The sequence below is a fragment of the Simochromis diagramma genome, unplaced genomic scaffold, assembly GCF_900408965.1.
Source record: "Simochromis diagramma unplaced genomic scaffold, fSimDia1.1 OVJJ01000483.1, whole genome shotgun sequence".
Taxonomy (NCBI): domain Eukaryota; kingdom Metazoa; phylum Chordata; class Actinopteri; order Cichliformes; family Cichlidae; genus Simochromis; species Simochromis diagramma.
In genome coordinates, this window is record NW_024386835.1 from 6,337,222 (window position 1) to 6,362,530 (window position 25,309).

The following is a 25,309-nucleotide window of genomic DNA, read 5'->3' on the forward strand; positions in this document are numbered from 1 at the left end:
CTCCTTGCCTACACATATCTTTATTTTGTGTTTAATTCTGCTCTTAACATCTCACATATGCAGCAGAGGCTTTCAAATTTGAACTGGTTGCGTCATTTTCAAATATTTTAGCCATCTGCAGGAATTCTCAACAACACAAGTGGGACTCGTACAGCACGGCAGTGGCTAACAGTCAGTCTGCTGTGTTTGCACAGGTAAACTGTTCGAAATCTTTCATGCTCTCTGTTTATACTTCGTCGTTTTCCCTTAGTTATTTTAATTTGTCCTCATACAAAACAAAAAAATAATATGGAAATTCAATTTACATTAAAATGAAAATTAATAATTAATAATAAGATGAATATCAATTAGATGAGATAATGAGATGGAAATTAAGATAAAAACATAAATTATTGGTTAGTAATTTAAAAAGAAAAAGAAAAAGACGCAATGGAAAAAAAATCACTTAACTTCTTCAAAATGATGTTTATATCCAAATTTCCAATATTAAATCGATATATCTAACAGTAATGCTATATAGCTGCATGTTAAATACTTTAGGAAATATTTTTCTTGCAGTCACATAAGTGAAGGTGAGTCAGGTGTTTACTGGACCAAAAACAACTGCTGTGTGAGCAGGTGGTACAGCTATCAAACCTCACACCACACAGTGTCTCATTTTGCCCACACTTCAAATCTAAGAAGCTGACAGAAACCATTCAAGCACAAAAGGAACTCTTAAAATGAATAAATCATTTTAATTTCAGACACACAGAAAATCGGGCCTATACAACATGAACTGGTAATTAATATTTTGCAATTCCCACATGAAGTTACTTGTTTGTTTGTTTTAATTGATGAGCTACATTTAAAAAGTCTTTTAGGTATTCTCACATTCACTTTTAGATATCGATTTAAGTTGGAAACAACATTTTGCGATTCCCAGCTAATTTTATGTTTGTTACGCTGGAATTTAAATATAACCGAACTGTCATCATTTAAATAACACAGGGACAAAGTATTGCTTCCTTAAGTAATAATTTTCAGTGTTTGTTGTCAATGAAGTGCATTCAAAGGTGAAAAAAAATGCTGGGAAAAAAAGAAAATAAAACATGTGTTGCTTGCTACCACATGCAAAGCTTTATACATGTGGTTCTATTTTGAGACAGAGACAAGAGACAACTTTGGGATGACTGACAAGTAGCAGCTGGAAGGGAGGATAATGTAAGCCTGGAATACAGCGTCACAGGAAGACTGGTGTCATTCAGAACAGCTAATTAAAACAAAGCCAGCAGTGTTAATGAGAAATGATTGGTGAATGCTCGGCAGCTCTCATTCCTGTCAGTTTAACTTTGACAAAGTTATCATCAAAGGAAGACTTGATGATCTCAAGAAAGTTTGTTGACGAAAGAGGCTTGCCAACCCGATTGGAAAGAATTTGAAAAGCTCAGTAAAATGTAAACAAAAACAGAATGTAATCATTTGCATAACCTCATATGTTATTCACAATAAAACAGTAAAATATATTCAGATGTTTAAATTGAGAAACTGTAAATGTAATTTAGTTATATATTTTTGCAAATTGGGTTTAAAATTGCATCATAAAAGAAAGTATTCTCATTCTTATTCCGACTATTGTCTACAGAGTGGCCAGTTTACCTAAAAATAAATAAATAAATAAATTAAAAAGTCATGATTTTTATTTCCCTCCTCATTTATATGCATGTATTTGGCTTGGACAACAACAAAAGACGTGCTTTTTTAAAATTAAAGTTTCTCTCCACTCCACTCATGCTATTTCCCAAGTGTGCAGGTTGCCTTTAATATATGAACAGAAGCACAAACCCTCATTTTATAATTCAAATTAAGCAATTAAAGCACAGTAACAAATTCTCTTTCAACTGTTTATGCAGGAGCTAGCAGGAAGAGCATGGCTTATAGAAACTTAGAAACTATTATGGATTAGACTCTCACATGCAATGAAAGGAAATATAGGAAGCCCATGCAGATATTAATACGATATTTTAAAACATCTCAAATCTTTTTTTTTTTTTTTAAATGTACATTGTACCATTGACAGTAGAACATTTCTAAAACCTACGCATACAACATGTTGCATTAAAGCCACTGAAATAAGAGGATGTGAGTCAACCGAAAACACCAGAAAATATCTTAGCTAGCTTTTTTTTCTGTCTCTTCGGGTTGTGGTAAAGACACGGCCCAATATTTCTCATAAATGAAACAAAAACAAATTTTGTACGACTTTTTATGAATTGCTTTAAATACATAGTATAAATAAATAGATATATTTATTGTATGTATATAAAGCATATTTATTTGTATATAGATAGATAGATAGCACCTGTTGTCACTAAAAGCGGCATCTTTCACATACACAGTCATTCAATATGTTTTATCATATCAGGTAGCATGTATTTTCCTCTTAGAAAAAGGAACCAGATCCAGAGATCTGCATATCTTCAAAACCTCTGCTAAACCGACTGATTTTGTCTTGCAAGAGGTCTCTTTCTCTCAGTAGGCTTTGCAGCAGGTTGTTGCAGCAGGAACATAAGTCTGTTGAATTCGACTGAAATTGCTCGGTCTGGCACATGTCTTCTATCACAGAGGTGTTGCAAGGAAACTGATTGATATCCTCTTTTGAATAAACTGGAAATAAGCATAATTTGTGGGTCATATTTGTTTTTAACTTTCCATCAGAAAACATGTTACAGTACTTATGATACATTTATTTTCCATTATAAATATATATTTGTGTTCACAACTTACCGGCAAGGCGCAGGGAGATATTGAGGATGGCTTGTAAGATACATAATACTCCTAAAGTTACAATCCCCATCCTCAGGAGTCTTCTTTCTGTAAACATACAGATAAATACATAGTACATTCACAATAGTGAGACAGCTTTCTGATTACTTCAAAATCGTGACTGTTTCTTTTTTAGTTTGCATTTTTCTCATATTCTTACCTGATTGAGCAGAGTTGATGCTGCTTGTTCCAGTTTTGACCTTTTTTCCTCCAAGGTCATGTATGGTGGAATACTCAGAAAGCTCTAATTCTTCTGCCATGAGGTTAACTTACAGTGAGATGGGTTAGTCGTGCCTCAGTTTCTGTGTCCTGGCATCTGTTGTAGAAAAAGAAAAAGCTGCTCTTGATTTGAGGAAGTGTTTTCATTGTGGTTTTATGTTGATGAGTCAGCCTCTTGAAAGATTAAATTCAGATTTAATTTTAGTTTCGAAAATTATGTTTCTGTACATAGTTGATTAATCACATTTATCTTTCTACTTAATTTATAATCCATTTGCATAAATACCCACCTGCCTTTTAAAGACTTCATTCTTTATGCATTTTAAAATGGTCACAAACTCAACAGAGAACCAATTTGTTAAGGTCTTGAACCAGGCTGGTCAAATTTGCTATAAATTGATCTGCAACAGCAAGCAGTTCATTTTGTTTGTCAATCAGTGTTGTCAGCAGATTTCAGTCTACAGTTATGATTTTGTAAAGGACAAAGGTAAAAATGTTTATTGCAAGAATTTTGATATTCAGGTAATATCACTTACACATACTTGTGATGTTATGATCTCACACTGTTCTGGTTGCAGAGACTTTTGCCGTTCAGTCATTTGGTCAGCTTCTCCTTCTGGACTGTGATCCAAACTAAGACTTTATCAACAAATACCCACATATCTCAGCAATGAAATTGGGAATGGAAAGCCAAGGGCCATGGGGAAGAGTCATAATGATTTGACTGATCACCTACTTCTCATCTACTGGAACCATCAGCAAAAAGAAGAAAGAAAAGAAACACATCACGCAAGAATGATCTTGATCAAAAGAATTCAACAGATTTATTGAGCACATTTACTTATACTCCCCTACAGCACAAATCCTTTTAATTTGGGTACTCAATATACTTTCTCCACGTTCCAGCCTCAAGCCAAGATTTTCATTTTATCATTGAAATGTTGCCATTTATACCACTGATGGAACAGATTTAACATTTCATAGTTTTGAAAAGCTCTAAAAAAAATTAGTTTCATACTATTTTTTTCAATATTCTTTTATTCTTTTTATAGCCATAACACAGATTTCTCTCATGATTGCATGCAATTCTTAAAGGTATACATGCATGCAAATTGTGTTTACATATGCAAATAATTCAAATTAACATACTCTAAATATGTTTTATAAATAAATGTAAAACTTATAACATAACCCTGTGCAAAAAAAAAAAGTCCTCATTTAAAAATTCTTAAATATTCTTAACAACTAAATGTAAAACAGATGTACAGTATAAGGTAAACACAACAGTTGGATAGTGTAAGCCAGGAACACAGTGTGACAGGAACACTGGTGTCATTCAGAACAGCTAATTAAAACAAAGCCAACAGTGTTAATGAAAAGTGATTAGCGAATGCTCTGTAGTTCTCATTGCTGTCAGTTTAACTGTGACCAAATTATCATCAAAGAAAGACTTGATGATTTCAAGAAGGTTTGTTGGCAAAAGAAGATTATCAACCCTATTCTGGAAAAAAAAGGGATGCCGAGTAAAATGTAAATAAAAACTGAATTTAAAGATTTGCAAATCTCACAACCCCAAATTTTATTCACAAAAACACCCATCAAAAACACACTTTACATACTTCACAAGTATGTAAAGTTTATTTATTAAGCGCAAGCAATCAGACAAGCAATCACAAAGTGGTGTACACAAAAGGCTAAAATAAACATGAACATTAAACTCCCAGGACCTGGCGTCCACATATGTGGACATCACATTTTGGGTTGTCTAGACCAAAATACTAATTTTGCTCTACAAGGGCCTGATATCCACTTACGAGGGTGTTGTACTTCCACTGTTCTATCAAAATGTAAAGCGAATGTCCTCATATATGGAAACAAAAATCAGGTTAAAAAAAACAAACATGTAATTTTTTTGTTTTTACATTCATCAGGTCCTAATCAGCCCAAATAGCAAAGAAAATTAAAAATGCATGCCATGAAAGAGTTTGGGTCTTAGGAGGTTAAGTGTGAAAAAAATGAAATAAGATATAGTAAAATAAACTGGTAGTTTCAAAATAAGTAAAACATAATTCAATAAAAAATTCTCAGGAAAAGGCCTGTTTGAAAAAAGTTTTAACTGCTTTTTAAAATAATGCACAGAGTCAACTAATTGTAGTTTTGATGGTAAAGTGCGCCACAGCTTTGGTGCCACAAGCTCAAAGGGTCTGTCGCCCTTAGTTATTAGTCAGGTATGGGGAACAACAAATTCAGAGTCTGTGAATGGAGACGACGAGAAGCAGTGTATTTTGTAAAAATCTGAGATAAATAATCTGTGACCTGGCCATTTAGTGCTCTGTATGTTTAAAACAAGAATTTTTAAACGAATCCTAAAATCTACTGGGAGCCAATAAAGAATATAAAATAGGAGTAATTTGAACTTGTTTGCTAGAACTTGTTAGTAGTCTGACTGCAGCATTTTGAATAGCTTTGAGGTGTGAAAGAGAGGATCTGTTCAAGCTGGTAAACAGAGCATTAAAATAATCTAAATGCGATGACATAAATGCAAGAACTATTTTTTCCAGTTCAGCTGAGGCGACAATATGTCGCAATTTTGAAATGTTCCTTAAATGAAAGAAACAGGAACAAGACAAAGATTTTATATGCAAGTCAAGGCCCAAAGAAGACTCAAATATTACTCCAAGATTTTGAATGTTGGTATTAGTAGTTGGACAAAAAGAAGCAAGAACCCGACTGATTTAAGAATGTAGTTCAGGAGGAGCTATAATCATGGTCTAAGGTTTGTTAGTGTTTGAAACAAGGTCATTGCTAGAGAGCCAATCAGTAACCTGAGTTACCCAGTGGACTAAGCTGGACAACCTATCCAGCTAATGAGGCTTAAAACACTGTCATCGGCATAGAAATGATAAGAAATGTCACTAAAAAATTGAAAAATGCCAGCTAGAAAGAAGAAGCACCTAGAAAGAAAATAATGCACGCAAACCTGAACCCTGTGGAACCCTGCAGGTTAGGGAGGCAATGATAGAGGTGAACTTGTTTGTTCTAACAGAGAAGGTCCTGTCAGATAAGTAAGAAGAAAACCAGTCTAAGGCAGAGCCAGATACACCAGCCAGAACATTCAGCATATTAAGTAGGATTTTATGATCAATTGTATCAAAGGCTGCACTGAGATCAAGCAATATGATTACAGAACAATTCCCTGCATCAGAAGCCATTAAAAGATTATTATAAACCTTCAAGAGGGCGATCTCAGTGGAGCGCTGCTTTTGAAAGCCAGATTGAAAAAGGTAACAAATCTTTAATTTGCATAGTAAAGATCTGAACTGATTTTCTACAAGTTTTTCTAATAATTTGCTTATAAGTGGCAATTTTGAAAATAGGCCAATAATTACCAGTAAAGTTGGGATGAACATTCGACATATTTAAAATACGATGGAACATGACTTTGCCTCAGTTCCACATGATAGACAGCAATGTGGGACCAATGCTGGTGAGTCCCAGACAGTAGAAAAGCAGGTAATGTATCTAAGGAGCATGACAAGAATTTCATTTTACCTATTACTGTAGTTAAGTCATTAAGTGTAATTGGAGGGAAAGAAAAGTAAATGACCCAGGGCACTGAGGACCATCATAAGGGAAGCTACTTGAGGAGATTTTGGATCTTAAACCCATCACCTTATTTACAAAGTGATTGAGAAATGTATTGCAATCATCGTCAGAAAAGAACATAGCATGCTGAGTTGGAGGGGAAACAATCCTGTTGATAATCTCAAATAATACCCTTGGATTATTCTTATGGAAATGTATGAGATTATTGAAATAAGAGGATCTAGCCTCTTTCACTGACTCATTATATATGTGAAGAAGCTCTACAAAGTATTTGTGATGGAAACTTAGACCCGTGGACTTCCACAGATGTTCTGCTCTTTGACGGGAATGTCGAAGATCACAAGTTTGATTATTTAACCAGGGTGTGCAGGAACTGACAGAGCAATGACTACTGTGGTTTTGTGAGGAGCGATCTGATTAAAAGTGGCTATCAGTGTTCAATACAAGACTTAACAAGGAGCTCAACATGGTCACAAAAAGTTATAAAATTAAAAAGAAAACTTAGAAATGATAGCTATCAATAAAGCGCCTGTACCTAATACAAACTTGGGAAAAAGTTTAAAAGTTTAAGAGTCCATAATGCTCAGGAAATTCCTAGTGGTACTATTTGATGGGTCCTCTGCACGAATGTTGAAGTCCCCAACAATGATGACCTTGCCCAACTTAATAGCAGAAGTCTGACAGAAAAGATGCTGCAGACCCAGGTGGACCATAAATTGAAATACCATACATGGGTTGATCTCTTCCAGTTTTGATCATAATCATCTCAAAAGAGCTGTAACAGCTCGAAGAGATCATCTGGCATAAAAATGTCTTTTTAAAAATCACAGCTGTTCCACCTTCTCGTCCAGAGATCTGAGGTTCACAGAAAAATGAACAGTCTGCAGTGCATAGCTCTAAAAGATGTGAGACTTCATGCTGCCATGTCTCAGAGATAAACATCAAATCAAGCTAAATATAAGCTAAATTATATCAAATATAAGACTGTTGTCAAATGAGCGGGCATTGAAAACTCATTATTATACAAAATTTCAGTTATGTGAAAACAAAAAAAATTTAATTATCATCATTCAGAGTAACAACAACATTTAAAGTTGATATAGCAAATTCCATTAAAAACACTTTCTAAATTCTGCTAGTACCAAATAGCCAACATTGTTTTTTGCTGTTATTTAGTGTGTTTGTTGGCCACACATACATGCAAATCCAATATTCTTTAACACAGCTTGGGTCGGGTCTCTACCACCTACTGGTAGAAGCATCTGTTCTTTGGGTTTCTGAATACACCACCAGCCAAAAACTAAACTGAGCACATGTTGTCACTAAAAACGTCATCTTTCACATACACAATCATTCAACACATTTTATCGTATTACTAAAGTGGCATGTCATTTTTTTTATCCATTAGCAAAGTATTAATATATGTACATAATAAATTTTGCATTAAATATGCAACAATGTAATAAAAGTATTTACCTGAGTGCAACTGTTAATCACTGCTTGACTCTTTCAAAATATATATCTAATTAAAATGTGGTTGGCTCTTGTTTTTGTACCAGAGATTTCAAAGTGTGTAAATGGATGTAGTCGTCTGACTTAAATGACTTGTTTCAAATTCCTGAATGTTGTCTGCGTTCATCTTCAAACTAACAAGAAATCTAAAGAATTGGAACCAGATCCAAAGATCTGCATATCGTCAACATCTCCAGGTTTACCTCTGCTAAACTGACTGATTTTGTCTTGCAAGAGGTCTCTTTCTCTCAGTAGGCTTTGCAGCAGGTTGTTGCAGCAGGAACATAAGTGGGTTGAATTCGACTGAAATTGCTCGGTCTGGCACATGTCTTCTATCACAGAGGTGTTGCAAGGAAACTGATTGATATCCTCTTTTGAATAAACTGGAAATAAACATAATTTTGGGGTCATATTTTTTATACTTTCCATCAGAAAACATGTTACAGTACTTATGATACATTTATTTTCCATTATAAATATATATTTGTGTTCACAACTTACCGGCAAGGTGCAGGGAGATATTGAGGATGGCTTGTAAGATACATAATACTCCTAAAGTTACAATCCCCATCCTCAGGAGTCTTCTTTCTGTAAACACAAAAACAGATAAATACATAGTACATTCACAATAGTGAGACAGCTTTCTGATTACTTCAAAATCGTGACTGTTTCTCTTTTAGTTTGCATTTTTCTCATATTCTTACCTGATTGAGCAGAGTTGATGCTGCTTGTTCCAGTTTTGACCTTTTTTCCCCCAAGGTCATGTATGGTGGAATACTCAGAAAGCTCTAATTCTTCTGCCATGAGGTTAACTTACAGTGAGATGGGTTAGTCGTGCCTCAGTTTCTGTGCTGTGGCATCTGTTGTTTCTCAAATGTGACGAGTTGCCTTCACGTTATTTTCTAAAGAAAAAGCTGCTCTTGATTTGAGGAAGTGTTTTCATTGTGGTTTTATGTTGATGAGTCAGCCTCTGGAAAGATTAAATTCAGATGTAATTTTAGTTTTGAAATATGTTTCTGTACATAGTTGATTAATCACATTTATCTTTCTACTTAATTTATAATCCATTTGCATAAATACCCACCCGCCTTTTAAAGACTTCATTCTTTATGCATTTTAAAATGGTCACAAACTCAACAGAGAACCAATTTGTTAAGGTCTTGAACCAGGCTGGTCAAATTTGCTATAAATTGATCTGCAACAGCAAGCAGTTCATTTTGTTTGTCAATCAGTGTTGTCAGCAGATTTCAGTCTACAGTTATGATTTTGTAAAGGACAAAGGTAAAAATGTTTATTGCAAGAATTTTGATATTCAGGTAATATCACTTACACATACTTGTGATGTTATGATCTCACACTGTTCTGGTTGCAGAGACTTTTGCCGTTCAGTCATTTGGTCAGCTTCTCCTTCTGGACTGTGATCCAAACTAAGACTTTATCAACAAATACCCACATATCTCAGCAATGAAATTGGGAATGGAAAGCCAAGGGCCATGGGGAAGAGTCATAATGATTTGACTGATCACCTACTTCTCATCTACTGGAACCATCAGCAAAAAGAAGAAAGAAAAGAAACACATCACGCAAGAATGATCTTGATCAAAAGAATTCAACAGATTTATTGAGCACATTTACTTATACTCCCCTACAGCACAAATCCTTTTAATTTGAGTACTCAATATACTTTCTCCAAGTTCCAGCCTCAAGCCAAGATGTCATTTTCATTTTATTATTGAAATGTTGCCATTTATATCACTGATGGAACAGATTTAATATTTCACAGTTTTGAAAAGCTCTAAAAATACAAAATTAGTTTTTATACTGTTTTGCCTGACACTAATACAGCTATAATGCTGCAGCCTTAAGGGATTTTTGTTTTCCTTCTGCAATCACTTGCATGCAATTCTTAAAAGTATGCTTGCATGCAAATCCAGACATATCTTCATCACTGCATTCAAAGCTAGTTGTGTTCAAAAGACTCCTTCATGGCTTTAAACGGAAGACAACTGACTTACCTCTGAATAAATAATGTGTGACTGTAGCAGAGTAATGCAGTAGTATTACTGCTCTATATAAATATACAATATCAAACCGAAACCAGCACTTTTTGCAACAAAAAAATGTCTTCAATGAAAAAAATCTTGTCCTGTCACTGAGGTAAACACACTCGCTACATAAGTCAACAATTTGAAGAGGGTGCGCGTGCTTCATAGTGGGTAGTAGAAAGAGGGAATATAGACTTTGCCCATCCTATTGTTATAATCTGTCTGCAATGCGATGGCAAGATTCAGGCAAAAGTTTTTGCAGAGCAGCATGCAGTATCACCTGGCATTAAGAACCCAGCCTGATATCCTTCAGCAGCTTTGTCACCAAATACACCTCCATCCATCGCATGTACAGTTAAAAAAAAAAAAAGAAAAAATGAAGAGAGTATGGAAAAGAAAAAAAATTGAACCGGTGCTTTTATTCCCAAAGACTTGATTGCCAATTGAAAAGCAACAGATGTTTGCCCATGTGAAACCAACTGATGGGTTGCATTCTCAATGGCAGTGATTTCCATGTAAACACATGAAACTCTTTGAGAGAAGAGATGGAGCACAGAAGTGTTTTGTTCATTGTGTTTCAAAGCCCAGTGTTAGGCTGCACAGCTGACAGACAGTGTAGCTGGTGTTTCACGGTCATTCTCTTTGAACGTACAGTATACAGTTTCCTAACAACACCAGGTGAATATGGAAAACGTTTTTAAAAAAAATCACAAACAGCACTAAATAATGGATAGAAAGATAAATTTCCCATGAGACATATTTTACCTAAGTCCTTTACACAGAGAAGAAGAAGCCTGTTATAATGTAATAATAAAATGAAATAAAGCTGTGGCAACAGTAACAGCTCTTGGAAATTAGGGACTGTGAAATGAAATTAAATACGTGCTAACATATTACTACAAGCTGAAACTAAATCGAAGATGCATTTCATAGATATGTTTTAATTAAAAGGAATTATGCATTTGTTGAGTGTTACAACATAGAATAGTCTGTGTAAAACACACACACACAGGAAATCCCACAAAAAACTGACAATAGAGACAACTGTCTGTTGAATATGCAGCTTTAAAGAATTTTCAATCATTTTTCCACCCAAAGTTTATTTTGTTTTAAAGGAGAAGGCAGCTTCTGACCAATCAGCATCTTCAGAGCTACCAGAGTCAGGGCACCTGGCTATCGTAGTGAGTCTATAGGTTGTATGATCTATTCTATACTGTTTAAATAACTGTATAAAACAAACTACGCACTGACTTGTATACAGTATGTTTTACATCATTAAGATGCTGAAAATCTGAAACCATTATTGGCACTAACAGGCCCTAAAGAGTGTGTGACTCACCCATGCAACATCCACAGTAATATCCACAGACTAACCAGTTAACAAGCTAACAAGCACTGACTTTACTGTCTGTCTCTCTATAAGCCCCGAGGCTCCAAAGCAGTCTGTTTGGTATTCTTTGTCATACATGCTGCAGTTTGGGATGAACAAGCTAGTATCAGCACCAATGGAGATAAGTTGAGTGTACAGTTTTGTACGGGTTTGTACTACTGAACCGCCTCAGCAGCAAGCAAATACAGGGAGCCAAAGAGGAAAACACGATTACGTTAGACACAACCTGTTCTCCTGTTAAAGTCTGTGATGTCTCCAATTTTAATTGCTGACAGTTAATTTTTTAACCGTAAAAAAACTAAGTAGGCATTAGACAGGTAACACTTTTGTAAGTAAAAGCATATCTGGTGTCCTATTGTACAAACTTAGATGATATATCAAACCTCCAGGTATACCAGTGGAAAAGATGTGGCTGAGTATAGCATTATCCATGTTGTCATCTAACCATGACTAATCACAGCACTCTTATATTTTGTCTTTCAAAATGTGGAAATGCTATCTCAGTGTTTTTAAGCTTACATAACAAAGATTGTACATTTGACTGGCATAACCTTCTACCCAAAATGTAGTGGTATGCAAAAACTTGTGTCATCATATGCAGGATCAGCCACCGCCTGTCAACCTCAGGGCGAAGCTGTAACAAGGTACATGTGAATTACACATGTGATGGGGCTCCTACATACACTGACGCCTGTTAAGCTTACATTTATGTATGAACTCTGATCCAGCCAATTTAATTTTCCCCAGAGGTGAAATGCTTGGGAGGAAAATGCTAATATATGTCACCTGAGTAGACTGCCACTGTCAAAGCAATACTTTATCATTTCAAATTAAAGCTTGAGTGCTGCAAATGATACAAATACTGACAATGCTGTACCACTCCCATATCCTCCTAACAACCACATGGGAGTCCTACATGATAGAGATGTGGAGATGGGTGAAATTAATGGGTGTGTTCAGACAGAGCAGCACTGCTTCGTGACATGCAAGTGGATTACAGGAGGCAACAGTGCATTCTAGTGGCCAAGAGGAACATAAGTTGCATTGGGTTGTAGTTAGTGCCAGAATTCTGGGGAAAAGACGCTTTTCAAATGACTAAAACAGTGATCCAATGTCTTTGTATTTTTGATATTACATGTTTACAGGTTTCCTTTTTAATCAAAAAATCATACCGTCATGCTGCTAAGGCTCAACTTTAACTAACCTGGCAAAACCAATTGGTGATTGGTAGTGCTCTCACTCATGACTAGAGTGAGAGCACTACCAAAAAAATAAATAAAAGATGATTTTGGGCTGTGTGGCTTTGAAAGATACAAGTATATCATACGGTATTTATAGCTGTGTCCATCCATGCAGAAAAAAACAATCCCAAAATCAGAGGCAGAGGCACACACACTGCACACATGGTCACTGCGCACATTCACTAGCAAACACTGAGCCTTTCATGCATACCGCCGTCTCCCAATATTCCATATCATGCACCTGTGCACACACACTTTCACATTCAGTTAAATGTATTCAGATGCACTGGTGCAGGAGGACACGCAGAAGGATCCAGCAGCACACGTACAGTTATTTTAGTGTGTGTTTGCACACAGAGCTGGTTTTTGAAAAACAATACATTTATCGTGGAAACAATAGAAACAGAAGTCATAGGTGTGCAGGTGTGTGTGTCTGGATGTATCCACTAGTGCTTACACTGTCATTCAGCTGGCAGGAACCACATATATCAATGTAGCAGGTATTTGAGGGACTGCTTGTAGCCAGCATACTAAACAGATGCCTCAGTATATTTAATATTATTTAGCCTAAAATGTTTCTCAGGGTTTTCAAAGCACTCTTGGCAACCAGCTCTATTTTTTGCAAACCATCGCCTACAATTTGGTTAGTGTGCAATGCCGACTTCAAATACAGAGTCTGCGTATATCATGTGCAACTTTGTCTACCATAAAATCGGTCAGGATGACCGACAATTCGTCTTCTGCGAAAGAAACGAGCCTGATGTGACATGTTATTTCTCATTAGTGGCGTGCAGCTCACTCCTTTCCCTCTTAAAACAAATATTCTGCCTTGAACATGTGCGTGACAGCTGGAGATGAGTACTCAGTTAAGTGGAAGAAAATAAATCAAAGCACAGTTGCCATCTTTTCGTGATGATTTGTCTAATTCTTGTGCGTCCACGCGGGGGAGGGGAGGAGAAGAGATGGAGAGGTAGCAAGGGAATGAGGAAGAAGAGGTGGTGTGTGTGTGTGGCATGGAGATTTGTGAGAGTGTAAGGTGGAAAAGATGGGCACAGAGCGAGTCAGAGAGACAGAGACAGAGAGAAAGTGTGTGTTTGGACCAGCTGCACAGCAAATCTGTTTATTCTGCACAATTTGGCATCAAACACAACAGACTGCTGAGTGCTTGCTACTGCTTGTGGTGCCCCATTAAAATGGAATTTATTGCTGCCTTAAGAGCAAGCCCGAATTACACATTTTTCCCTCTCTGCTCCGTTCTTCTTTCTCTCTCATTTGCACTTTTTTTTCTCCGGCTGTGGTGATGGCAGTGCCTCCAATTCTTGCACCACCTGTCAGACAAGTCAGAACGGCTCATTACAGACCCAAACAGGCAGGTATTGTAGGCATGCCCACCCATAAGTCAGCCATCACCACCATCTCCACTGTCACCTGAGTGAGTAGCACTGAGACATCACTGGAAAGAACCTGGAGTTTTCATGAATGCCATGATAATATTGCGGCATGCAAATGCTATATAATACTTGTGTTTCATTTTCCAGCACGTCTCCCGCTTATTTCGTTGAAAAATGTCATCAAAACGCGCAGGCCAGCTTATAATGATCAAATATTTGGTTGAACATCAGTCTGCGAACGTTTCCATTAACACTTGTAACCAGAACTTCTGCGGCAAAGCGAGCACGAACTCTGTGCCCACATCACGCAACATAAATCTCCTCAACCAATGATAAATTCATATTTAATGACCATTGCCATCGTCTGGGAAGGAGGTGCATTCTTTCATTATTGCCTCTTTCCCCTGCTGCTTGGTTGAGATAATTGATTTCTCTGTGGTAACAAGGTATCGACCACAAATGGTAGCCAGCTAAGACAGCGGTTCGATTCAAAGGAGGGGTGGAGAGGGAGTGGAGTTTAAAAAAAAAAGAGAACAAGGGATGGAGCTGAAGACGAGAGCGCAAGAGTTCTGAAAGTCAAAAAGCCACACAATTATTTGCAGTTAAGCAAACACGGGTGGGTGTAAATTGGACAATGATTCTTGTCCTGTTTTCAGGCTTTTTAAAGGCAGAACATAGTTTGGTATTTCAGCTGTTCGCAGTGCTGTGCATTTAATCCGCCAAATGGAAAGCATATTGATCACACAATCTGTCACATAATTCATTAAAAAGAGTGTCAGAAACAAATCTGGAGGACCACTTTTCAAGCACATGCTTAGCCTGCTAAAGAAGCAGTTTATTGGCCCCGTTTACGAATATGCACGACCGTACCTTTGCTCGGCAAAACACCTGAATTAACAGCTGGTTCAGCCCAGCTCCTTTTCTTGATATGATTTTAAAAGTATACCTCAATGATGCCTTGCCTAATTCACAAACAGGTTTTCCACTCTGAAGATCAAGTTCTCAAAACACAGAATTAACGTGTACAGAGCATTTCTCTGGTGCTTTACTTGACTTTTTTTCCTTCAGAGATGTATTGATTAGATGCGTTATTAGATGTTCGGATTTGACAGTCATCCATTTCTTTGACATCAGCCTGACCTTAAGCAGACAATGGTGTAGACGGCGTGTACATGCCACACGGCCGAAAGGTTGACACGTACACTTTATTTTCACTCAATAACGGCAATAAGTAAACCTTGTGAATTGGGTAATTTATTGATTACATTCAGTTTCCAGAGACGGTGGTGGTAGTATTGTTGTTCCCTTTGCCATCACTGCCTGCAATTCACTGTATAAATAGAGGAATTAAACAGTGTTGTTGTTATGTGTTTACCAGCTTACACTGTAATTTATTTAAGAGCTCTTAATTGGACTACTTACTCATTTGGCCCTCGCTGGTCCCATAGCAGAACGGAGCTCTATCACTGCACACTGGGGCATGCTGGAATATGGAGCTACAGAGACACACTGCACACAGCCAGCTGTTTGATGTCTGCAACCGTCGAGCGTATGCTGCACCGTACAGCATAAATAAACACACAATCCCCCGATGAGAGGACAGATCGACACACAGGAGACCTTATTTCAGGCTAATGAACTATTAATGCTGATTTGAAATTCAAACATTTTTGGAGGGTCTTTTTTTTGCAGTCATTCGAGGCTCGCTGTGTGTGAGACAGAGAATGAAAGGAAGAGAGAACAAACCAATTTGGATGAACTATGCGCACACTATTTTCACACGCACGCACGCACACACTCGACACAGCTGGGCTTAGATCTCTGAGGGGCTGATGTGTTGCTGAAGCTCTGTATTAAATGAGGCCATAGAAAATCTATGTCAATGGGTTCAGCCTGGCTTAGCACTCTCCACAGTAACTGTTAATGGAATAACTATAAGATGTATAAATGATCACTGCTTTAATTCATAATAATGTTGGACCTCATCGCCTGCCCATTCAGCCCAACAGATTATGGAAATAGCTGTAATGACTATTGGAACAATGAGCCAAATTGCATTATCATTCAGTGCCACGTCAGCTTTGGAATAGCTGGTACGGTGCTTTTGCCCTTTCACTGAAGATCTTCAATAGCAATGGCCAGCATTCAATTTACACCAGGAAAAATTAAGCATTAAACATGAAAGGTTTTAGGCTGTGCATTAATAACCTGCTGATTTAATAGGGTAATACTAATCCATGTTCAAGTATAAGAGGGTTTTGTTTAGACTGAATTACCAGTAACAAAATCATATCCTACACGTCTGGTCTTACATGCTCTACAGTCTTCTTTCAGCCGGGGTTCCTCAACCCACATGTCTAACCTCTTACACAAATACCACCTACCAACGCAAAAGAAACACTCTTTGCGTTTTATTTTTAATTCAGGCATTGACTTCCACGTTATATGAGCAAAGACAAAGGGATAAATGTTAAGATTCACAGGCTCTCTGATGAATGACAATCGTTTACACGTTATTTCATTAGAGAAAAAGAACCACATGAAGGAATACATGTACAAGGATGTATCAAATATGCATAAAATAATGCAGTATTACAGGATTCTTACAACCACAAACAGCAGGATGTAGTTTTCATAAGTCAAAATGTTTCAGTTTTTATCCAAATGAATATCTCACCCCAAATGCCTTTATTTGAACCGGTACCATCACACAGAGATTTGCTACAGGTGATGATGAGAGCAGAAGACTGACTTTTCTTATCGTTAGTCTAATGGTGCAAGAAAACTACAAATACTTCACTGTGCATACATGCAAATGAGTTTTCACAGTAATACATTAAAACAGCTGAAGCTTTATTTTGTTATGACCGCATAAATGTGAGTCACAGATCTCTTGACTTAATCATCCCACATTAGTAGAGTAACTTCTAAATATCTGCTGATATATTAAATGAAAGGAGTGCCAGGATTTCTGACTGATTACGTACATAGTATACAGTATGGTGTCTTTATAGGTTACGATTGCATATGGAAAGTGGTGCAACAGCAGCCTCTAGTGGTAAATGTTACCATGTAGAAAATACACTTTGGTTTTTACAGTGTGCAAAAAGCATTCTAATTTCCCAGCGGGTATCAGTGTTTACACAGAATATATTTTTTAAGTATTTGAAAGTTTTTCTCAAAAAAAATGCCATGATTGGTAAAGATCAGAGCGTGTCAACATGAATATATAAAACAAAACATAAAATCATTAAAACAAATGTTTAAATGATACAGCAACCAATGCTCTCAACAAGCCAATATTAGTGATTCTCACCTCTTTGTTCATTCTAGCTCTGTGTGCTTTTCATGTGTGCTGATGCATACCAATGACTTTCTTATGGTCTATGATGCATCCATGTAACTGTGGTTACAACCACATGTTCAGGGAGGGGGGGGGCAGCATTGAAAACAGCATTAAACATCACATGAAGTAGGAAATCTCAATCCCTAAATTAGTGTGAGTATGGTTGCTCGGTCATTAAAAACTCTTATAATCAGAGACGGAGCCGATAATAAAACATTAGTGATTAAAGATACAAAAAAAACAAAAAAAAACAAATCCTACATTCTCTCCATCTTTTAAAAAGAACAAAAATCTTGTTAGAAAGCTTTCTTAAAAAATATCTTCAGTAATTAAATTGGTAAAGTTATTGTGCTAAATTTGCATAGTCATATTCCAACATGATTATATAAATATACATATATATTCATTTACTGCAGTAAGTAACCTAGAAGCATAATGTAGTGAGGGGTTTTTCTTTCGTTACCATTACTTCAGCTGGGGGGAAGCAAAGAAGCTTCCCTGGCGATTACAGGCAGATGTCGCTTTGCTCTTGCTCCCAAATCTAAGGATGAAGAGGTCGGGGTTGAAGGGAGCACACAGAATTAAAAGGTTAGTAAAAGTCATGTCAGACAAACAACTGAATCACTATTAAGATTATTGTTTTCAGGGAAAACCAGGAATCAATTCCTTATATGTGGACAACTGAGTTAACTTCATTTGATTATTGACTGCTCTCTAGGCAGTCATGTTACCTACACGTGGCTTTTAGCGCCCTGAAAAACTTTCACAATCCAACATTTTCCAATTCTCTCTACCTAAAATATTGAGAGACAAATTTCTGCATATCCAATCTGAAGCCTTTAGTTAATATCATAAATGCATAGGAATATCCACAAGATGTTTTATGTCCCGCTGATTAAATGACAAGAACAGCAATGGATCTGCTCTAGTCCAGAGTCTCAGTAAGTACTGCTAGTGGCACAGCATGTTGTCGTACTTTTTACAATGTGACAAATTGAAATGTGTCATGTCTCTTGGAACCTATGAGGGAAGAAACAGCTTCACTTTTTTTAGACAAGTATGTGGATTTTGAATGCTGAAGTTCCAAAATCCTGAAGTCTCTACATGATGTTGCTCACAGGATGAGATGTGAGGTCAAATATGTCCAATATTCTGTTGTTTTGCCAGTTGATGCATCATATACAGTACCAAATAAATTATAGCCAGAATCCTTTTATTTATGTATTTTCTTGATTACTTATCCACCTCAGGGTCTTTGTAATAGTATACAGAAAAATAAACTGGAAATTTAAAATTTGTCTGTCTTTAGCTCAGAATTAAAGTGTGTGTTTTGGAACTTCCTGAAGCTTGTTATGTTGAGGGCAGAGATGTGAAAAAACTAAACCATCAGGTGCAAATTTGACTGATTTAAATTGATAACATTTCAGTCTGGATAAGATGTATGTTCAATCTTGTTTACTGTGAAAAGAATTGGAAAAAGAGAGTGAACTCACAAGGTGGTACTGGAGAGGGTGTGCTTCATGCGCTGAGACAGTGAACTGGAGGAAGGTGTTTTGGCCATCATCTGGTGCTCTGGAGTAGTTACTGGCCCCAGTATGCTCACTACAGATAAACCCATAAATCAACAGAACCTCAATTTAACAAGACAATATTATCAAATCTGTTGAGTATAAATGCTGAAAAAAAGGATTAAGGTTGGTTGATTTGATTCGATTTTTATCGTATGCCCATTTGCTCCACCAGTTCTAAAATCTAATCAAACCCACTTTTATCAGGGTATTCATTTTAGAGGAGCCTTAATGTACCTTTCATTGATTTACCTTTGTGGTTTGGAGTGTCAGTGTTGTGAGCATTGTCAATGCTTGCATTATCTGGATAAGCAAACTGGCTCCAATAGCTGTCTGGAATACTGAGCAAGCGCTCTATAACCTAAGAAGACAGGAAATAAATCCATTATTTATAGTCGAACACACTGAAGGACAAACACTGATCACTGAGGTACAACCATATACACCCACACACACACACACACACTATGTGCTACTTTATAAGACATGCATTAGAGTTCTAAACATAATGCCTATGCTGAGAAGCCAGTCCTTATTCTTCACTTTACCCTTGGTTGCCTGTTGGTGTCGTGCAGGATGGTCATAGGGTCTGGGTTAGGAACAGCATGACCTACAAGGGTGGGGCCAAACACCCTGGCCAGGTTATTTACATCCATCTTGGTGTCCACACTTCGAGACACCCTGATAATAGAAAGAAATTCAGTCTTCTTGAGCTGACCTTATGAAATCTCTTGAATCTGCATTATAATTACAAACTGTAAATCTTGTGTATTAAGCAGAGTAAATTAAAAATAAGATAAAAGGATTCTTAACACGACTAAAGAAAGGAATGAAAATTACTTCTGCAGATGGATCATCACACAGGCCAGTGTGTCTCGGTTTGGTTGAGGCAGCTCACTCATCGTCTGATACAACATAGCAAGACTGTTGTCATCATCCTGGATTTCTACAACATCCAAAAAAATAAATTAATAAATAATAAGTACATAAGATATTTTATATTCATGGATACTCTTCCCTCTATCCCAGGCAGGAAATTCAACCACTCAGTGCAAATTCAGCTCTCTTAAAATAAAAGCGTCAAACATTCAAACACATAAGAATTCCTGCAGGTCCTGCAGTCTCACAAACTCACCCGCTGCTTCCATGAAGGCTTTGTTGAGGTGGAAGGTGAGCAGTGGCTCCGGAAGGTTTCTGAGGAAGTCTTTGAGGACGCCTGCAATGACATTGATGTCTTCGACTTTGTTAAGAGGAGGTAGAGTCTTTCCTCTAATGAGCTTTTCCTTCAGCTCTTTCACCACACGCTCATGGCCAGAGACTCTGTACAGGCCAACCTGGGGTAAGGAGGAAAAAAAGAAACTAGAGCTCAGCTCTCATTGTCCAGCCTTACTGTGACTCTGCTTTACTTTGAAGTAAAATACCTAATTAGATGGAAACAATCTACTGTAATCACTTAACGGAAAGGATTGAACTGTTAACATGCAAACAACAAGTAAACAGGGCTTCAATAATGCCTTTCCCACCTCATGTAGGCCTCTTTTTTCAATCTCCTTAATGCAGTAGATAACCAAAGCAGGGATCATTGGAGCAGTGAGTGGAGCAAAGTCAGCCAGAGTAGACTACACAAGAATTATATCAATTAATTACTATGTAGGTGTGGAAAAAAAAAACAAATCATGCAAAATATATGGAATAGAAGCGATGAGACCAATAAGAACAATGTACCTCTGTGTTCTTGACAGGAGTATTAAGAGCAGTAGGATTACAGGGCATGGGACACAGGTCCCGACACTCAGGATGGGCCACAGCCCTGCAATCCTGGCAGCGAAGATACAGCTTGCCAAACTTTGTTCTTCTTCCACATGACACACAAAACTCTGACCGGATCACCTTAGTGATAGAGGGAACACAACTCAATTAAACAGGCCGGTAGGGATTAAGAAGATAGAAATATAATCTCAGTTATTTACAGTGAATTCATTTTAGTCAAGAATTTAGCCGTACTGTTTTGGAGATGAAGTGATGTTTCTTTCCTCCTTCATTAGTTTTGGGAGTCTGGAGTTGGGCTGGAAATTCTGAGACAGGTGTTCTGGGAGCCTCGCTGACAGTTTCAGAGTTGTCAGTAGTTGGTGTATCAATCCAAGATGGAGCAACTGCACATGTAAATCAAACCCCAAAACACTGAGGAAACTCACCAGTCCAAATCACTTATTTCAAGCGTACATTGGTTGTTTGGTATGATCATGTTGCTTTCAAGTGTGTTCGTAAGAGGCTATAAATAAAAGATGAAGAAAATTCTTACCGCTCTTCTTTCTGCTGCGCGTCCAGTAAGGCACGGTCTCAATGGTGGAGACAGCCTCAACAGCGCCACCATTTACAGGTACAGTGATGGTTGTTTTGGCCACAATGGATTCATTCATCTGAAGTGTAAGGAAGGAGATATTTCATACTAATTCATAGATACAATCACCTAAACTTAGGCTTTCAGATCCAGACTTTTTTAATGTTATTTAGCACATCCAGCTGCAGAGGTCAGTATTACCCTATCTGATGGGCATCCAGTAGAGCGAGGCTTCTTCACTGCCTGCAAGTGACCTTCTGAAGGTTTTCTGGAGGAACGCTGTGGATTGAAATTGAATTTTCAGAACCAAAGTAAATATCAAGAGACATCTGATGTCCCTTCTGACACTGAAACATGTCAAGATGACAGAAAATAAAAAAAAATCAATGCAAGAAAAGACTCATGTGTGCAAAATGTGATTTAAGGCATGACTCACTCGTTTCTGTCGTCTGCGCAATCTAACATTCTTCATCACAGATGAATCCCAGTCCTGCAGAAAACCACAGCATTTTACATTCACTTGGCCAATTTACTATTGATGTTTCTCAAAAACAAACAAACAAAAAAAAAAACCAACTATGCTGTCACACCATTTGATCAGCAGTTCTCATAAGATAAACCTTTAAGGATCATTTTACCAAAGAGTCATCCGTATGGTCGTAGCTGATGTCTGACAGCAAAGAAGCCGATTCATCAATAGTAGTCAGTCTGTAAGACAGATCAAGTTAGTTGTCTGTGTATATGCCAAGTTTAAGAATAACACTGTTTTAATCATGCATATGAAATTCTCTCCCTTAAAGCGTTCATGCATATGTGCTAACCTGCTACATGCAATAAAAGTTTAGCTTGTCTTTGCTCAGAGTATAGCCATTTCTTCTCAGCTTGTTTTTGTCCCTCTCCCATGCAAAGAAAAAAAGGAGAAGAAGAAGAAGAAAGAAACAGAAGTGTCTCCTTCTGACCTTCGGCTGGAGTTGAGGTTGCTATTTGCAGCTTGTGCTGCCTGGGAGTGGGCACTGAGGAAGGCCAGGGCTGAACGTTGTTCCTCACTGAGGAGGACGCTGCCACCGTTGTTCTCTGAAACCAGCAGCTCTCGGATCAGCTGTAGCTGCCGCTCCTTTTATACGCAAGGTTGAAAGAAACATGTTCATTTAGAAAAATGAATAACTGTCAGTTAGCAACAAATTAATATTGTAATCTACACAGTGAAATGGGCATCGTCATTATCTGAATATGAATCTTCATCTATTCTTTCTCCATCTAATTTCACATCAGCAATCCTGCTGGTTACATAAAGAAAGAGTAGAAAGAAAAAAAAAAACAGAGTAGCACTGACTAGCTTCTCATATACGGCCTCAGCTTTCTGCCGCCGGCGGATCTCCACGTCCACCTGGTTTCGAGCGTGTTTTAGTTTGACCTCCAAGGCTCCCTTTTCCGTCTCCGCTTTAGCCAGCATCTCCTTACTGGAAACTAACTCCTCGCCTGCCTGCAGCCATTTCTTGCGGCAATCCTCAAAGTTCACTGCCATCTGGAGGAACTCTGGAAAACAAGACAAGGGGATTGCTGTATTGCTGCTGTGCACACTATACAGTTCATTATTTTTATTACAAAATGTATGTATAAGTTCAACAAGGAAGATCTGTATCTCCTCATCTGTCCATTTTTGCAGTGTTGGCTGTTAGTCTATTTATTACATCACTTCTACTTTCCCACGCTGCAAAGCTCAATGCTAACACCATTGCTGTAGTCCAATCATCTTTCTTCAAACCAATTACCCTCAACTCTTCTTTAAATAGTACTGCTTATCTTTCATTCTCTCTTCCAGACTCCTTTGTGCAACCCACCTCCTCCCCATCCTTGCTTCATCCAAGCCTCCATCTTATCTTCAACGCCACAATCAGCATCTACACTCAAGGGGATCATGTCTTAATTCCCATCATCGCTGGGATTTTGTTCTGTTGTGATGGATCATTGGATTGTAATCGTCAAATAGCATAACTGAATTCTCTGTTACAATAAATCATGTTCAATTGCTTCTAATGATGCCTCCTAATTGAGATTTAGATCTGTTATTTATAATCTATACTATTTAGAAAGAGGACAAAAACATAAGATTGTTTGTAGTAAGTGAATAAATAAAAAATAAATGGAGATGATTGTGACTTTCTATTTATTTTACTAGATTCCAAATAGTTATTTCAATTTCTTATCTTCTTATTCTTATTTTTATATCTATTTAAGCGTTTATGACAGTATGTTTGCACTAAGCACCGCAGCAATTTCCTAATGTTGTAAACCTGCTCAACATTTGGCAATAAAACCCTTTCTGATTCTGATTTCTGATTCTGATTTGTATCATCAGGTGCGTTATCAATATTCACTAGCCTTCTATAACCCTGGCTGAGTGAACCTTTAAGTTACTAATGCAGAGGCTCTATAATCAGTGCTGCTTCTGTGTCCATACAATTCATCACACCCTCTAACAAGTACTCGGATGGGAGGAGCAGGTTGGTGTTAATAAGTTGGCTGAAATACATCCACCTTAGTACAGCTACCAAGTATAACACAATTCCAGAGCAGATGCGCTTAATGCTGTTACTTAATGCTTACAAACACAGCAGTTTCACTGAAAGGCTTCTACAAAGGTGACTAATACCAAAGCTACGTAAGAAATTAACTTACGTGGTTCAATGCTCTCATTCAGGCCGTCGACCTGGGCTCTGAGACTCTCAAACTGGTTGTACAGGTTCAATGCTGACAGCTCCATGGTGTCTTTCTGTAGATGTGTTAGCTGAAGATTAGTGAGACAATGTTCCTTTCACTTTAATTACACTTCACACTCTCAGTAATGAATCAAGTCAAAATGGGCAGTCACGTTAGACAAAAGGTTTATCGTATGACAAATAAATACTAGGTTTGTTTCCTTGTTGTTTAAGCACTAATATTGGCATTATCGTCAGTTTATTCAAACACTCGCAAGCGGCTAAGCTAACTCAATGCTAGGTTTATCATTACGATGAAGTCACTGGCATGCTGGCGCTAACTTTAGCAGGCTTGAGGTCAGCTGACTGTGCAGCCTATCGTTAAAGTAACCGAAAGAACACTGAAACAACAAAAACAACGTACCTATGCAATAAAGATGTTGTAACAGTGTGACGGGCAATGTAATGTAACACAATCCGATGCTAAGAGCGACGCTTATCCCCACAGTAACAACAAAGCCACACCTGCCCGATTAAGTTTACACATTCTTCTCCAAAGTTCAAAATCAGCGCCGCTTTTCTTCCTCGTCTATTGAAACCGGAAGTTTGTGCGCTCTGGCACCCCCATGGAACCGGAGTTGTAACTGCACCATAAATGTGCGGCTCTTTATGTCCGATACACATATGCAGGTGTTACAATCTGTAATATCCATTATATATATCGTTAAAATACATCAAATGCAGTACATAGACACATGTTTCATATAAATATACTCTATAAATTTCTTATTTTCTTTAGCCCACATAATTAAACATTTCAGTTACATAAAACATGCAAATTTTGATTTTATGTACTGTATAGCCTATATAATAAGTATGTAGTCCAATAAGTATAAAATCCAGAAAGCTACACAACATAGGGGGGGGTTCATTTACAAACACAAGTCTAACTTAGTTTCACACCCTTTTTTTCTTAGAAACAATCAATGCTTACATGCTTAAATTTACACAAAATGCCAGAAATCTGCAGTCATGAACACATTTTTCACCAACATCTCAAAAACTATTAAAGATTAAAGGTGAGTGGATGGAATGACCGCTATATTAAACAGTTTAAAGGTAATGTTTGAAAAGCACATGCCAACT

General features: G+C 37.4%; 1 protein-coding gene and 1 long non-coding RNA gene across 5 annotated transcripts; both read right to left on the minus strand.

Moving 5' to 3' along the window:
* Positions 1-717: 717 nt before the first annotated feature.
* Positions 718-9,856, minus strand: LOC120731795. 2 transcript variants are annotated; one of them, XR_005695415.1, is made up of 5 exons: positions 9,227-9,419; positions 8,847-9,112; positions 8,644-8,730; positions 8,346-8,525; positions 718-2,466 (listed from the first exon to the last, which is right to left on the minus strand). It is a non-coding gene; the product is annotated as an uncharacterized LOC120731795 (long non-coding RNA). The 2 variants fall into 2 exon arrangements; XR_005695414.1 differs by lacking the exon at positions 718-2,466 and having other exon boundaries at positions 7,258-8,525; positions 9,227-9,856.
* Positions 9,857-16,605: 6,749 nt separating this feature from the next.
* LOC120731788 (rac GTPase-activating protein 1-like) lies at positions 16,606-24,807 on the minus strand. 3 transcript variants are annotated; one of them, XM_040029036.1, is made up of 17 exons: positions 24,588-24,807; positions 24,144-24,237; positions 22,798-23,000; positions 22,424-22,578; positions 22,103-22,172; positions 21,901-21,954; positions 21,666-21,743; positions 21,426-21,543; positions 21,128-21,279; positions 20,849-21,013; positions 20,647-20,742; positions 20,259-20,457; positions 19,964-20,069; positions 19,672-19,804; positions 19,376-19,484; positions 19,049-19,157; positions 16,606-18,096 (listed from the first exon to the last, which is right to left on the minus strand). In XM_040029036.1, the coding sequence occupies exons 2-17, from the start codon at positions 24,226-24,228 to the stop codon at positions 18,021-18,023; spliced, it is 1,908 nt and encodes a 635-aa protein (XP_039884970.1). In that variant the 5' UTR covers positions 24,229-24,237; positions 24,588-24,807; the 3' UTR covers positions 16,606-18,020. The 3 variants fall into 3 exon arrangements, with proteins under 3 accessions (XP_039884970.1, XP_039884969.1, XP_039884971.1); XM_040029035.1 differs by having other exon boundaries at positions 24,144-24,252; XM_040029037.1 differs by having other exon boundaries at positions 21,128-21,276; positions 24,144-24,252; positions 24,588-24,805.
* Between the last annotated feature and the right edge of the window lie 502 nt (positions 24,808-25,309).